Below are 17387 nucleotides of genomic sequence, written 5' to 3'. Positions count from 1 at the left end.
CAATGATCTCAACCCCTCTTTCCTTGTTGCGTTCAGTTGAGGCTGTTCGAGGATGACTGCTCCAAGGCTCATCTTTGATGCTGGTGTTCCCATCTTTAAAATGTTTCACCCATCTTCGAACACTGCTCACACCCATGCACACACTTCCATAAGCATGCTGAAGTCTCTGGTGAATTTCTGCAGCAGGGATTTCCTCTTTCACAAGAAATTCAATGACAGCACACTGGCGAAACAACACATCATTGTCAGCCATTTTGTTAGGAGTGATACTGGTCATGTGATGCAAGCTTTTGACATCACAAGACACTCAAGGTTAACACAATAGCTGGTTCCACCTACCACCGTACTCTCTTTCGTCTGCTGTTCCCAGGTTGCATGCAAAAAAAGTTGCTCATGACTTTAGGTATGACCTACGTACTTTTACTGTAATCACAACCATATTTAGTTCTAATATAAACAAAGGGTGGATTAAAACTGTAAAACAAAATAATCTATAAATGAATATTATTAAATATCATCGTTCACATACATTTTGCAGATTTCTTCATAGGCCGACCATCGTGCGACAGAGATTCCTCTGTCTCCGTTTCTGCATCTGTGGCATCCGCAACTTCTGACTCAGTACATGCATCATCATCTCCCTCACTTGCTGCCTCCACGATGGTCCCGAGATCAGACCCCAGAGTAGGGAGTATGTTGTCTGTATCATCTCCACCCCCTCCACCAAACAGCCCTGGCATACGATCTGATAGCATCGGTGCAAATTCCAACTGCATTTGATGAACTGCTTGATTTGCTTCCTCTAAACTTGAAAACAAGCATAGCTTCGGCCGCAAACTTGTCAAAGTATCTTTGAATAAGTAATGGATTCCAACTGGGAATGGATTTTCTGGAGTCCAATATTTATCTTCATATTTAAGCCAGAAATACCTCTGTGAAAACAAGAACAGTTTGTGGTCCACTGACAGTGCACACCCAAATTGCAAAATCCTCACTATGAGGGTATTATGAACAGATATTTGCAGACATACAACCTTTTAAAGTGAAATAAACCATCATATTTACTGGCTTCAAATTTCACAAATATTTAATTATCTTTACCTTAGATTCATTAAGATAAAGTTGGACTGAGGTAATTAAAGCAGTGGTTCATGCAGAATAGGCAATAAAGGATTAGACAGATGAAAACCAAATGACTTGTGCATATATTCATCAAATGGAAGAGCACTGATTACCTAGACATACAACAAAAAACAAGGATTTGAGGTTCTCACAGTGATGATTATCTTCTGGGATATGACACCTCCTACTTTAATGCTGGTATCTTGCTCAGCTCATTCTGACTCTGGATGTGGAGATATGTTCCCCTAAAATTCTCTTTGGCTTTCAAGGGACTACATGGCATTNTATATAATGTAAGGAAATAACTCTGTTATTTTTCTAGGACTGGATGGTAAATTCAGAGTGTTCAATGCACACTCTCAGAATCAGACCGAGAGTCAGAGCTCCAATCAGCTGCAGTCTCAACAGCAGCAGCAACAAAAAAATTGAAGAAAGTTTTCTCTAAGAGAAAATTTAACAAAATATATTTAATATAATTACAACTAGAGACCATCTTTCCAAAAAGATTCATGGCCTACTTAATAGCTAAGTCATTGCGCAGAGTACTTCTTGAGAAACTAACAGTCACTCAACTAGTCTCTTTTATGCAACCTGGAGGTTTATCAGCCATTTCCTGAGCCAGATGAATGCAGTCCACAATTTCACAACCAGTTTCTTTAAAGACAATTTTAATATTATCCTCCCACCTATGCCTTGACTTTTGTTTGCAACAAACTCTGACTAAAACATTCAACTTCAAGGAAATAATTTTGGTTTAAATTTTATAAGCCCCAATATTAAATTCTATAAATATTTGACAAAAAAAATAAAACATTTCTTTTCCATTGTTTCACATAAAGTAGCAGCCAAAATTGTTCAATATGGTGAAATACTGAATCTGGCTAGTATAATGGACTTATGACAGCATACTACACTATGACAACTTTTTAAAATATCTACATTATTGTGGAACATACCTGGAAGTAAGTGAAGAAATAATCCAGCTTTGACTTGCTTATTCCATTGTTGAAATACTGACCACATGTCTCCAAAAGAACGCACACTAGTCGGATGCGGAATAGGTGTTCAGGAGGATCCAAAAATGAGGGACTTGAAGGGTTTTGTGACACACCAAACGAGATCAATGAATACAGAATCTGCAATATACAGAATAAACTCCTGGTTATCCAGTAGCCAAGCATTAAGAATTCTCATGCAGCTGGCAAAAATTTTGAAAGTTTCCTCAAGAACAAAGTTGCAATACACATATGTTCACTGCCACATGGTAGTTCTCCCAGCCACTACTAGGAGTGCTACTCATCACCTTCCCTCACAAAAATGCCTGTGTGAGGGGTTAATTCAATTTGTGATTGCATTACAGTATATCTGAAGTCTTTCACCCGCCAATCTGATATGTCTCCTAAGACAACCACAGAGGAACTAAAGTGAAAAAATGTTATGACTTTGAAACAAAAACTGAAATATTGAAACACCGGAAAGGTGAAAACTACATGAAAATTGGGTTCTGCAAAAGCTTTCCTCATGTAACCAGTACAACCCATTCCCTACATGTGCTCAATAATGGGGAGTTTACTGTATGTAAAATGGAAAACATTTGCCATCTTGTCATATTTCAAAAGCACTCAATGTTATAGCGAAGATGATGTAAACGACATTCCCTATAGAACAGACAATACTTTGTAAGATGAGGCACCGACTAAGTAATTAACATTAATATTACTACATCTACATCACGAGCCTCCTAAACAGTTTATTATATATACACAAAATATAGAATATTCCAATTTGTCAGTGGGAACACAACAAAATCACGAAAACCAACTACTGACTCGATGATAAAAAACATCATTCAAAGAATTTTATTCTTGTCTTATTCTATAACTTTTGTTTTATATAGTCAAATTTATTGTATTTTTATGACAAATATTTTAATATAATTAATATTATTGTATCCAATTTTATTAGTATTGCAGTTCAGTGGTGTATATTTGTTAGCCATGTATTTGTCTGATGATGGCTTTTAATAGCCAAAACATGTAGCAAAGTCAAACTTGGCACTGACGGTTTTAATAAAGTAATTGTAGTTATGTCACAATATTTAACCCTTTCCAGTCAGATGCCACTATATAATCAAAATGGTGACAGTGCTTCCATGCACAAATGTCGATATATGATCGACAAAGTTTCTTTCAAGTTTCTGCAGTCATGTGTGGCTCATACGTCACTAGTTGGCACTGTGTACTATACCAATGGATTCATGTTTTGTCTGCCTTCTTCTGCCATTTAGAAGTTATAATTTGTGATTCTTGAGGAATGAATGCCATATATATTACTGTGCATCAGTGTTATCAACATGGCTTTACATACAGGCAGACATCTGCCTTCTTGCTTGAAAAAAAAACTGAAATATAATCCAGTATGTGTTGAGGATGAAGAATCTATTAATGACATGTTAAGTGAAAAACTCTTCATAACTTGGGTTCTAGCACAAAAAAATTTTTAAAACTTATAATTCCCCCCCAAAAAAGTGGGGAATCAGATTATTTCTATTAGCTGTTAGTGAGACTGGTTATGTTCACAGTATAATTCCAAATTACAGAAAACTTACAGGGTGACAGAACTTGCCATATTCTGAAAAACACTTCATTTCAAGAATGGTTCTTTCCTTGATGGACAGACTATGACTCAGTGTGTCTGGTATTGAAGACTACCACCTTTTCAATGACAGATATTATAGTAGTGATGAGTTGGTCCAAGAATTTGACAATTGAAAATGTAAGTACACATTCTCCCTTTTAATTTTATGCCCTTGCTGCATCAATTTTTTTGGCAAAACACTTCATTTAGTGGCTTGGCAGGCAATTAAAAACCCATCATCCTGGCTGCGGAAATTTCTCCAAACATGCCGGTCAGAAAGGGTCAAGACATCTATCAATCTTCATCCTTAAATAAGGGTTATTTTGGAACTACTATTCAAAATAATCTTCCAAAAGTGGAAATATCTCTCATACTTACTACTAAACTCTTATTACTGAACTTCCAGAATATTTACTGACCAAGCATATAACAGGAGAAATATTATGTCTATGGTGAAAGAAACAAAAAAAAAAAAACTTTACTGTTGATTCATTCCAACCCTGCAATGAACACAACTACACAAAACCAGTAACACCAATATAGAAATTTGTCAACGAATGAATAAAAGCTACTTGTTACCTTGAATATATCACTGCTCTCCACCATGCGATAATTATAGAGTTCACCCAAATACTTGATCATTGCCACACGGCGCTGGCTGTATTTAGGCAGGTTCACTTCCATACCCAACCTGATATCCTCCATCACCCCATCAACTACATGTGTCCCAACTGTTTCCTGCAATCCAACAACAAGCAGAACTGTGTTGCAAAATTTAAACCTGAATACACAGGCAGCTCACTGCATTGGCAATGGCACTGCAGACTGTGAAAGTTGGCAGCCAAGTATATTCCATGTAAGTATCCATAATGTGTATATATTAACCGTCTTTTAGTGCATACAATTTCACTTGTCACTTCCCACTACATGTTTTGGCATCATTCTGCCATCCTCAGGTGTATTAATCACGTTAAACCATTGCACTGCCTGCCATTAAGTGTCCATTTATAAAATGATATAAAATGTGTGTACATCACTGTTCAGTAATAAATATATATATTAAAACTTGTTAAGATCTATCATCTTACATGTCATATATCAAACTCAGGTGTAATGCCAATCATCCGCTATGGGAGTTGTTCTTCTTATGTTTTAATTGTGTATATACTGTGTCTTATGATGTGTCTTTCTTATGTGGCTGCATGCGTTGTAAAGACGGTTAATATATACACATTATGAATACGAATCAGTGCAACAAGACACTAAAATACAACATTATTCCATGTAAGATTTGAGGTTTTCATGGCGGTGACTATGAAGAAAGCAGTCTTCTGGAATGTGGCATCTTCAAGGAAGATGGAGGCGATATGTTCCTCCGAAACATCGGTTAACACACATCTACACGATGCAACATCCCAGAAGACTGCTTTCTTCATGTATATTCCAGTACAGGAAGGCTCAAAAAGGGCAAGTACAAAAAGTTAGTGCATAAAAGAGTCTCTTCATGCAATGTGAAAAATATTCTGGAGCCCTTCTTTGAAGAATTAATTAAAGGAAGAATGAGATGTTTGTATTTTCGGTAGGATAATAAGGCACTACACGCTGCAAAAACTTCCATGAAGTCTCTACAGCCTGTATGATGTTCAGAGTGAAATCTTGATTTAGTGTTTTCACATTTTGTAAATCTTATCTCTGGTTCCAGCTGAAGTCCTATACAAACAATACATGAAAATGAGTGTCAGGACAATGCGGATGGGTTGGCCCCCTCCAAAATGAAAGAAGAGATGGCACACACAGTAGGAGCCATAAATGTAGGAGCACTGACCACTCTCAGAACTTTTGGCTGCACCAACTGGAGGAAGATGATGGTAACAAACCTGGACCAACTGGCACTCTACAAGGAAACCACTCAGGACAAGTGGCCTTAAGGAGGGAGCAGCAGGAGTGGTTGGAGAGAAGTCACCATCATTTCCTGTGTCATTAATTTTCTTATATGTCACTAATTCTTTCAAGAAATTAATTAGATATTATTACATAATTGCATTTACAAGGTGTGACCAAATAATTTCAGGACTGACGGATATGGCACTACTGTTGCTAGCATGCACTTCTGCTACTGGGCGTAGACAGCGTAAAGTCTGCTGAGTCACTTCCTGCTTTGAATAAGGTTGTAGTATGTGCAACTGTTATCTAATGTCTTACGCACAAGTGTGTCCGTTCCATTTGCAACTCTTGCATATGCAGAAAATGGCAGACTTAAAAGAGCAGTGCATCTGCATCAAATTTTGCTGTAAACTGACGAAAAATGCTACACAAACCTTTGAAATGTTGTACGCAAATATTAGAGAGCAGGAAACTAAATGAACACAAGTATTTGAGTGGTTTTCCAAGTTAAAAAGCAGTGTGACCTCTGGTGAAGATGCTGAATGCTCAGGACATCCATCAACAAACAAAACAGATTAAAATGTGGATCAAGTGAAGGTACTTTAAAAAACATTAGAATCACTATCCCTGATGATACTAACATGCTGGGAATTTCATCTGGTTCACTTTAGAGCATTTCAAAATAAAATCTGAATGTGTCAGATTGTTGCCAAATTCATGGCCTGATTGCTGAGTGAGGAGCAGAAGAATTCTGTCAGCATGTTCCAGAACCTTCTACAGTGGCCTGAGACCCAAAATTCCTATAGAAGACAATCACAGGAAACAAAATGTGGATTTACAGGCATGAGCCAAAAATGAAGCAACATTTGTTCCAGTGGAACACTTAAAAAAAGGCAAGACAAGTTCACTCAAGTGTGAAGACCATGCTCACTCTTCTTTATTCAAGGAGCTGTGCATTATGAATTTGTTCTGCAAAGGCAAAATGTAAACCAACATTCATAAATTAACATCTTACAGTATCTGCAGGAAAATGCATGGCAAAATTGGCCTGCTCCCTCTGCCTTGTTTACGCGGGAATTTCTAGCTAAAAATAAAAAGACTTTTTCCACATCATGCCTACTCACCAGATTAAGAGCAGTGTGACTTCTCTCTTTTCCCAGAACTAAAGATGATCTTAAAAGGAAGGAGATGTGATGTCACCATGATACAAGCAAAATCACAGGACAAACAGACAGAGTTTCAAACACTGGATGTCAGGAAAAGAGCTTCGAACCGGGGCGTGATCACTGGGCTTGCATGTCCCAAGGAGACAATTTGGAGGGACAACATAGGTTTGACAGTAAATGTTGATGTAAATTTGACAGTAAATTCAGTTGAGAAACTATCTGATTGCACCTCATCTTTGCAGTGGAACAGTTTCTGTAATTAATTACATACAGGATGTATTTTACCATAATCACATGTAAGAAATCTTGTACAACACTGAATTGTTTGTTCACATAATTTTGTATAAACCCATTCAATAAAAACACAATTTACTGTAAGAAAAGCCATTCCCAGCTGATCACAGTGTCCATGTGGTCTATGGCACAAAATGTATTTGCCCGCTAAAACACTGGGATCATGGGTTCAAATCCCACTCAAGGCATGGATGCATACATTTTTTCAGTTTGTGTAGTACTGTGTAGGTAGTGGCCTTGCAATGGACTCATACCCCATCCAAGGGGTTCTACCAAAACTGTCTGAAAAATTCATAGTTTCTTTATTAATTCTGAATGGGTACAGGCCAAAGGGCCTAATCCAGTGAATGGATAAGAAAAACAGCCATTCCCTCAGATACCCATTACATGTGTCTACAAGGTGGTGCTAAATGTACCCTATCCTCTTGCGGCCTAGGACAGGGCAACAAACCGAGTCACCAATGCATTAATCTACACACGTAAAAGGTAAAGTTATCCCTGTGTTTAATTAATTAAGCACTATGCCATGAAGACATATGGGGGAGTGGATGTATAGATCCACATTTTCTTGACCTCGGCACTAGTTGAGGGTGAGTGGTCAGCTTCACGCCCCGGCCGCTTTACCCCCGGGAAAGAACCCCTGGTACCCACTGTATAGGAGTTGCGTGGACCCCAGAGCCAGTTTGGACGACATGGAGAAGTGAAAATTCTTGACCCTACTGGGACTTGAACTCCAACCTCTCAGTCATCCATCAAATAGCCAGTCACTATACAAACTGTGCTATCCCAGCTCCAATCTACACAGAGAAATATTAAAATGGTATCATGAAAGCATTTTTCTTTTTCAATAGTGGCATTTACCATCATTCACTTTAAAATAGATGTCATCTCAGAAACACAGATGAACTGAAATATTACACAAATTTACTTCTGAGGTTTCAGATTAAGTTCATCATTGCCAACAATTATATGATATTCTGTCGAAGTCATTTACGTTACATGACAACAAAAAATGATTATAAATTACTCTGCATAGCAAACATTACAATATAATTAATGTACTACTGCATGGAGCAGAGTCCTTCATCAGAAGCTGACCGTCACTCAACTGATCAAGAAACTATCCGTTTCTTGTAAAACACAAATGGTCATTACTGCTTCCATAACAGCCTGCTACAGAATCCTATCATAAGCCAAGTGCTAAAAAAATTATCCAGATTTATTAGAAAAATTATGAAGCATACCTTTATATACGGGGTGTCTCAGGAGGAATGTGCCAGACTTCGGGAAGGTGTTCCTTATGTTAAAGTATGCCGATATAACCCAAAACACCTATGTCCAAAGTTGAACAGTTACAGAGATAATGGTCCGAGATAAGTGTGGTCTTCTGGCGGGTCCATGCACTGTACCTGGCAGCTGACAAGTCTTACCTATGTTTGTCCTTGAGTGCGGTGATGACAGCCCTCACTAGTCACATACACTCGCATACCAGAATGCGCAGTCAGCCATGTTACATCAGTGCTTGCCATTCCTGTGTCATGTATAGTGCTTGGAACCCTAACAACAACTATGATATGGTGTGCGAGTTTTTATGTAGTTCAATTTAATGACTTCATGTCACGCATAAGTTAGTCTGATGTTACATACATTATTAACATTACAGAAACGACATATTCCTTCCAGTTTTAATATGTATTTGGTAATCAACAAGTGTGTAACACCTGTCAAAGTTTCACACTTCTCTGGCTATTATCTCCATAACCGTTCAACTGTGGACATAGGTGTTTTGGGTTATATCGGCATACTTAAACACAAGGAACACCCTCCCAAAGTCTGGCACATTCCTCCTGGGACACCCTGTATATATCACATGTGCTTCATAAAAATACTGATATTCAATAAATTCACCTGATGAGTTACCAGACCTGCCAAAAGACTGGCCAAGCAGCGGATATTGTAATATTTAACATTATGAGCCATAGTGAGGCATTTCACCGCATATTCTGCTAGATCTGGATTCTCCCAGTCCAACTTCCGCATCAGCCTCAACACTTTATCCGTATTGGCCTTCATTAAATCTTGGTACAATATCTTACGAATAAATTCATGCATTGGAGGTCGTTCTTTCCTCACAAATGGTGCTGTGTCTGGTGGGTCCACATAATAAAATGCATTTTCAATCATCGTCACATAGCGAGAATCTAATGCTGTAACGCTCTTCTTCCTCATCATTTGTTCCTGTTGACAAAAATAAAGTGTACCACCTAGAATAATTTGTATTTTATATCTGAATAACTTCTCTAACACTGGAAGGTGAGTACACTAATATTCCAACATTAATTGTGTGAACAAGGTAGGTTTAAATGCAATAAAACCATTAAAAACATAACAAGAATTAAAGTGCAATCTATCTTTATTGTAAATTTCTCTGGCCTCCATGAAATAGAAACCAAAGTTTAAGTGGCTAATGTAGAAACAGAAATAAAAAGCAAAATCTAACTGAAACTGAGATGTCCACATAGTCTTGCTCTGAAGTTTTACTTACAAAATTTGTCAAATGGAACCTGTTCATCAACAAAACCTGCGTACATTTCTTTAACATACTATTTAAGACAAACACAAACAAATAGAGAAAAAGAGAGAGAGGGAGGGAGGGAGATGCTGAAACTGCATACTGTTAAGAAAGAGCATAGAGCACATCTGTAGCATGAATTTCTGACCTGTAATTTGATCCATAAAAACATCTGCTACTGTCAGATGTGAGGTTCTCATAGCAGTGACTGTGAAGGTTTCTACCTCTAAGGATATAACACTGTAGTCCAGTGTAAGTCAACTGAAGCTCTGGAAGAACATATCACCCCTTTCTTCATGTTCAAAGAGCATGCCAAGCAAGAAACCAGGATTAAGCATGCAGTAAGCATACTACTGCTGTGCAGTCCAGTGAAAGTCAACCAATGCTGCCTGAATCTTCAGAGTTGAAAAGTAAGCCAAGCAACAAATCAACAAAACCCAGGCAAAGTATAGGTCTATTTGCTGTTGGGTGCATGCTGGTTTCTTGCTTGGCTTACTCTTCAATTCTGAAGATGGAAATGTTCCTCCAAAATGTCAGCTCACTCCAGTGACTACATGACATTATATCTCACAAGACAGAAGTCTTCACATCTTGTACTGAATGTGCAATTTATACTTTCTCACGTATGTAGTATATGTGAGAAAGTATTGTGATCATGGAAAAACTGATATCAAGACTCTGACAGATTACATAGCCCTATACTTGTTTCTTAATTAGACCCATAAAGGCTGTGCCATAGCTCAAGCGGTTAGTCGTTGGCTTCCCACCATGGCCCGGGTTCAATCCCGGGGCTGGTAAAGTGGGCTTTCTGGTGGACAAAGTGGTGCTAGGGCAGGTTTTCTCCGAGTACTTCGGTTTCCCCTGCCAATCTTCATTCCACCAATTGCTCCACAATCACCGTCACCTATCATCTGGGGCTGGTACAATAGGCCAGAAGTGGCCGCAGTACAAGGGATTTAGTCCCACCCCACTAGCAATAAAAAAAAATAAATAATTAGGCCTGCTGAAGCTGAAACAAAATCCTAAAATTAGGACTGTATTCAGACCCTCATAAGAATATGTAGAACATTATTCCCAAACATCCATGCCCTCAGGATACGAACTTGCATTCAAGTATATGGACAATGTGAAATCTAAGGCACTGAATATCTTTAAATCACATACCCACCCAGACTGAACTGTATCTACAATTGTTCAACGATTTATATAAATAAGATCCCCTGTAACAAGACCACACATGCACACTTACCAAATACACTTTAGTTCGTTGATGTGAGTCTACATTTCTGAACAAGAACCGACCACAGGATTCCAGAAGGCTGCAGCACATTTCAATGTGATGATGTGTGAAGTCATGGAGCAGCAGTTTCAGGCAATATAAAGCCTCTATCTTTGAGTACATTCTGAACTTCACCAACTCTCCAATAAATCTCACGACTTTTATCTTGGATTCAATATTAATCTGATCCTGATATTTCACAAGAAAATTATTTCTGTTAGATACATACAACATCTAGTAATCATGAACTTTATATATTATTTTCAATGCATAAAAAATTTTTATTTTACTTACCAACTCCCTATATCATTGTCTAACAATATTAATCGAGAAATCTCAATCATGAAAGGATAAAATAAAAATACAACCATTGTGGAACCACAGCAGAACAAATAAATACATATATGAGAAATTCATTATAACAAAAAAAAAAAAATCTCAGAATCATCAATTTCTTGAAATAAGACATGGGAAAATCTCTCATAAAATGAGGGCACTTTTCTGATACTTCCACCATATGAAATTCCTAGCAAGCTGTTTTGCAACTTTCAGCATGAACTGCATCTGCAGTCGCTGGCTTCCCATTGCAGCGGCTGGGGTTTGATCCCGTGTCTGGTCAAGTGGGATTTGTCGTGGACAAAGTGGTGCTGGGGCAGGTTTTCTCCAAGTACTTCGGTTTCCCCTGCCAATCTTCATTCCACCAATTGCTCCACAATCACCCTCACCTATCATCTGGAGCTGGTCCAACAGGCTAGAAGTGGCCACAGTACAAGGGACTTAGTTCCATCCCACTAGCAATAAAAAAAAATGCTCCCCAAACTCTTTTATTTCTGGCAGTCTGTTAAGGTACCATTATAGAGTACCACGAACCTCTACCTTCTTTGGTGGAGAAAAGTACCCATTCTTGAATCTGAGAACTGTATGTGTAAGCAGAGAATTTAGACAAGCCTGATACAGAAGTGCTCAGCACACAATGCATACTGTCATACCAGCTTGTAACCAGAAAAAAAAATCTGCTCAAAGATGTGAGCGTAAGAGGTTATGAATGCATATTTTTAATTTCTCAGTTCAGATAATACTAAAGATGACAAGAATGTTGAGCTGTTCCTTGTTACTTTCATGTCTACATGACATGTCAAAGCTAAAATGTGAATTTTCATAATGTTTTATTGTAAATGAACAAAAAGAATAAATACTGCCACACCTGCACTTTCTAAACCTTAGCACTGTATAATCATATATGATGTGCTATGGGAAAGTTCCCAGACTAGGTGGTTTTCAGGGATGTGTGGGCGAATGCATTGTTGTGATGAAGGAACCAGTTGGTTACACCCTAAAAGTTCCAGTTGCTGCACAGTTTCTCTCAAGCATCTCAAAACATCACAGTAAAAGTCAGAGTTGACCATAGTGTTAGGAGGAACAAAATTCACAGTGAACAATCCCCTTCATGCCACCCCCCGCTCCCCAAGAAAAAACAATGAACATGCTCTTTGTTGAACTCTGGACCTGCTGTGCCTCTTTTGCTCTTGGTGATTGTGGGCTCTTCCGCTGCGACAATTGTTGCTTTGTTTCTGGATCATACTCATAAATCCAACTTTCATTGCCTGTTGTGATACTAGAGACACTTGTAAAAGTTGGTTCCTCATAAGCCTTCTCTCACTGCTAAAGACAAACATTTATGTGCGACTGCTTATGATGATTTGTCAAGAGTCAGGGAACAAACTTCGTGGTAATGTGGCGCATGTTCAAATTTTCTGCTAAGAACTCCTGGCAAACTCCATAACTGATTCCAACAGTGTCTATGAGCTCATGGATTGTTGGGCGAAGGTCTTCAAGGATGAGTTCTCATATTTTTTCAACATTTGCTGTCATTTTGCTGGTGCTTGGTTCAACGGACACTCAACAGGTCTTGAAATGTGAATGCCATTCAGAAACTGCTGTCCGGCTTCGAGAATGTTCTCCAAAGCCTCATGAAGCATTTCAACAGTTTCAGTAGCAGATTTACCTAGCTTCATTCAAAACTTGATGCACACATGTCCGCTTTTGCCATTCATCACTGACAAAATGAAACACAAAGTCAAAAAAGCACTCATGTAAAAGCAATTACTGTTCACAGTGTGGTGTCATGTGGCAGACTGATGCAATAGGCTTGTGGAAGTGTGACCTTGGCCTCCCATCTCATCTTCTCACACTGAGGCAGTTACAACAGTAACAGCCCAGGAACTTTCCGATACACCTCGTATGTAATCTGAAGCTGGACTAGAAGAATATGTATTTCAACCACTTTCGGATATTGTGCATACATCATAATGAGAATTTTTATATCTTTTATAAACTATTCTTATATGGGGGTTGCACTGTGTACATTCTCCACATAAGAAAGTTGCAAAATTTGGATTGCCCCATGGGTATCTTACTGAAATATCAGAATTTCAATGAAAAAGCATACACTTACATGGTTCTCGTCATTGAAATGTACAGCTAAATAGTATAATTAGATACACACTTTTGAATCATTCAAAAGGATTGCTAAAATAAGTTCAACTAACCTTCTTTCGGACATGGAATTTGAAGTCTTGTTTGAGGAACTGGCCAAGCTCCACAGCGACATCAGGTACTACAGGATGCAATGTGGCAACAAATCTTGCATAAAATGGAAGAAGGTCCAGACGAGTACGAGGCACACTAAACAACATTCTGTTAAAAGTTCAAAAACAGTTATGACAAAAATAAAACAATGTAAAAGCAAAGAAAAAGCTGTCCCTGTACTTAAATAAGTAAGCACTACACCATGAATTTGTATAGGGTTTACGAGGGGGTACCCAAAAGAAACCGAACTTATTTTTTTAACTTATTTATTCAAATTTTAAGCACAAACCTTCAATCCCCTTCAAAGTACTCTCCACTTACACTAATACACTTGTCTAGTCTTTTATTTAATTTTTCAAAACATTGTCTAAATTCATCTTTTGAGATGCTTCACAGCACCTCCGTCGTTTTTTCCTTTCATGTCTCTTTTCATTCGAGGAAACAAAAAAAAGTCGGNGATTTCACGAATTTTTTCAACATTTTCATGTGTTCGGGCCATGGAAGGACGACCAGAACGAGGTTTGTCATCAATTGACATTTCACCATTTTTGAAATGAGAAAACCACTCAAACACTTGAGTTTTCCCCATAGCATCGTCCTTGTACGCCGTTTTTAACATGTCAAGTGTTTCTGTTCCACTTTTCCCGAGCAAAAAGCAGAATTTCACCGCCGCATGCTGTTCACGAAAATCAGCCATTGCAAAAACGACGATCATACAAAACAGTTGTCACTAGAAACTCTGCCGAAACTAGTCCTTACCTTCTGAAGCAATGGTAGTCGGCTTATCGACTCAGGAATGTTAGCTCTATGCGCTCACAGCGGCAAAACGCGGTACTACAAAAGCTCTGCCCACAAAAAAATTAGTTCGGTTTCTTTTGGGTACCCCATCGTATACATCCACTCCCTTCTACGCCTATGAAACTGTAAGAATGTGAAAAATAATCAAGAGAGAAAGGAAAAATTCAGTGGCACCCAGCAGTTCAGTCATATCTTACACAAGTTCAAATTATAGAAAATAAATCTTATAAATCATAGTCTCAAGACCAGAATTGGGTTATATAGGTACAGAAATTTCATAAAACATTTAACTATGTGTAAAAGGTTTATCTCAAACTTTTTAAATCTTACAGTGGCATGTGCAGCAATACTATTTCACTGCAAAAATAACTTCTAGATAGACTTTATCTATGTAGGATAAATAACATAAAATTAATTGGTGTTCATCTTTCTTTGTGATATGACTTACCATACATTCAAATCTGCAGAAGCCAAAAATGTTTGGCTTGCACTGTTTATGTATTTATTTTGACAAACGCAAAATACTTTACATTGTTCATGTAACAGCAGGTAGCTTTATTCAGCAACACTTTTTTAGTATTGAGACTATATAGCATAAGATGGTAGGCTGACTGATGAACTGGAGAGGATTCAAAAGGAAGTGACTGTGGCCCAACTGAGGTACTACCCTGGCATCTGTAAGGAGAGACTGAGGAAAACCACAAAAAACTCAGTCAGCATACCCACTGACCCAGCTCACATTGAGAATCTACCAAATACAAGTCTCAAGCATTACCTATAGATCAATTTGTTTAGCACACACATGTAACTGTATTCACTTTCTGCACATTCTAATCAAAGCCATCTTTTTTGCTTCTGAGGTCTGAAATGTGCTAACAGCAACGAGTAAAGGAGTTAACTGTCCTGGCACTGATCCTACATAATTTGATAGCATCAATCTGCACTAACTGTATGATCTCCAAAAATACGAGAAAATGACATATAAAATTTCAAAAACCAAGCTACTCACAAAATATATCGTGCATATTAAAAAATCAGATCAAACAAGTAAACTTCATTCTTCACTCTGTATCTGCAATCCATTCCTCCTTTCCTCCACTTACTTCACAAGTTTCTTCCTGTTATACTTGGTGTTCAGGTTCATGACAAATTCTACCGCTGAACTGTCAATCATTTCACGATTTACACAGTGTGGCAGGTGAGTCAGAAATGACTCCATCAATATCTTGTTACTGGAATTCGCCACACATTCTAATTCTTCTATGTCTGAAAATAATATGACTCATATACTTACATTCATAAACTTCATTAAACTCATGCATTTTTTGCATAATACAACACACTTGTAAATGTACTATAACTTTGTAGATTTGTGATTAAAAGACTTGTTTGGTATGCAGTTTCCTTGATTGAAAAAAAAAGTTTGAGGCCTCCCAACTCATAAAAAATACTTAAAATGTGATTTTAACAATGTCAAAAAATATTACTATCAAATTTTAAAATTATTAAGTGTTCTTCTATTAGACTCTATGTCTGTAATTTAATGTAACCTTTTAGAATTACAATTAATTCAGCATCTTTAGACAACATTTGGAAAAAGTTTTCATGACCCTGGGGTGGGGGTCTCCAACTTTGGAAAACAATGTTGTAGATATATAATCAAACATACATCATGCATAGCTGAAATTCAATTACACTTCTTTGCTTATTTAATGATGCTTTCTGAACTGCATAACTTATGGAGTATTAAAGAGAAGGTTCAATGTGAATGAAGAACCAAAAGGGATGAAACCAAGAACTATCTTAACATTTTGATGCAATTTTTTCTTCTAAATAACATTTAAAAATTCAGTCCCTACCTCACACAAAGCATAATGTATCTTTGTTATAAAGTGCAATTGGTTGATGCTGTTTAGGGAAATAATCACTGTTTACTCTGATATCATACTAGTCATAAAAATACTGTGGCCAAATGCAAACATTTCTTGCCATTAAAGTCAGTGTACATACATTATCCACTGTGTTTTAAATGGTGAAGTCACTAGCATTTACCAGAACTAATAAATGAAGCATGAATGATCTGTCAGGACAACTGCCTTTTGACCCTGAACTGTACCCAGAATGTCCCACACATGAAGCATGAATGCTAACTACTCAACAACATTCAATTAAGTGCACAAATTACTGCAACGCAATGAGTAATTATTAATACTTTCATTCTTCCTGTATGTAACATAACTCAAATGGACACACTGCTGTTAGCATACACCAAAACGAACTGAAGCTGAACATGAGAAAACCAAACATTTCACACATTTTAATGAACATTTATATCAACAATTTGATTTTACAATGTTGTAGATATATAGAACAGAGGCAGAATCCAAGAAGAACAGAGGCAGAAAATACAGTAAAATGGGTCTCTTAACCATGACATTCATATACGAGGAGCATTCTGTATATAATGCCTACTATTTTTTTAATGAAAACTACAACAGATACAGAAAGCATAATAACACAGTTAAATACAGCAAGATTTCAGCTACTTACAGTTATTTTTCCACATAATCACTACCATTCGTTATGCACTTTTGCCAGCGATGAACAAGAGCCTGTATGCCGCGCCCGTAAAAGTCTGCGCAAGTAGAGGCTAGTCACTTTCTTACATTTGCAATGACAGTACCGTTCTCTGGAAAATGTTGCCCACGTAGTCCATCTTTCATAGGCCCAAAGAGATGGAAGTGTGAAGGGGCTAAATTGGGGCTATAAGGTGGATGTGGTAGGACAGTCCAGCCAAACCTTGCAATGTGTGCAGTGGTTGCCAAACTGGTATGGGGTCTAGCGTTATCATGTTACAAGCAAAAGGTTGTCTGCTTCTCTTGCCTGACTAGGGAAATGTGGGCCTTCAGCTTAGTCAGCATCATCTTGTAGCGTTCAGAATTGACAGTCTCACCCAGCTAAAGGAAATCCAACAAAATCACACCCCGCCTATCCCAAAAGACCATGCACATCACTTTCCCTGCCGATGGCTGTGTCTTGAACTTCT

The 17387-nt window shown here is 37.8% G+C and overlaps 1 protein-coding gene across 1 annotated transcript in view; it reads right to left on the bottom strand.

The window, feature by feature from the left end:
- Positions 1–17387, bottom strand: part of LOC111862309 (regulator of nonsense transcripts 2) — a gene marked incomplete in the record, with an annotated part of 50796 nt that overhangs the window by 11738 nt on the left and 21671 nt on the right. The window contains 7 exon segments of the mRNA XM_033750620.1: positions 530–932; positions 2079–2258; positions 4339–4497; positions 9012–9341; positions 10925–11143; positions 13504–13651; positions 15445–15607. Coding sequence (XP_033606511.1) covers positions 530–932; positions 2079–2258; positions 4339–4497; positions 9012–9341; positions 10925–11143; positions 13504–13651; positions 15445–15607 — 1602 coding nt within the window.

The sequence above is a fragment of the Cryptotermes secundus genome, unplaced genomic scaffold (assembly GCF_002891405.2).
Source record: "Cryptotermes secundus unplaced genomic scaffold, Csec_1.0 scaffold179, whole genome shotgun sequence".
NCBI classification, from domain to species: domain Eukaryota; kingdom Metazoa; phylum Arthropoda; class Insecta; order Blattodea; family Kalotermitidae; genus Cryptotermes; species Cryptotermes secundus.
Note: the sequence above shows the minus strand (reverse complement) of the source record. Positions and strands in the feature narration are given on the sequence as shown.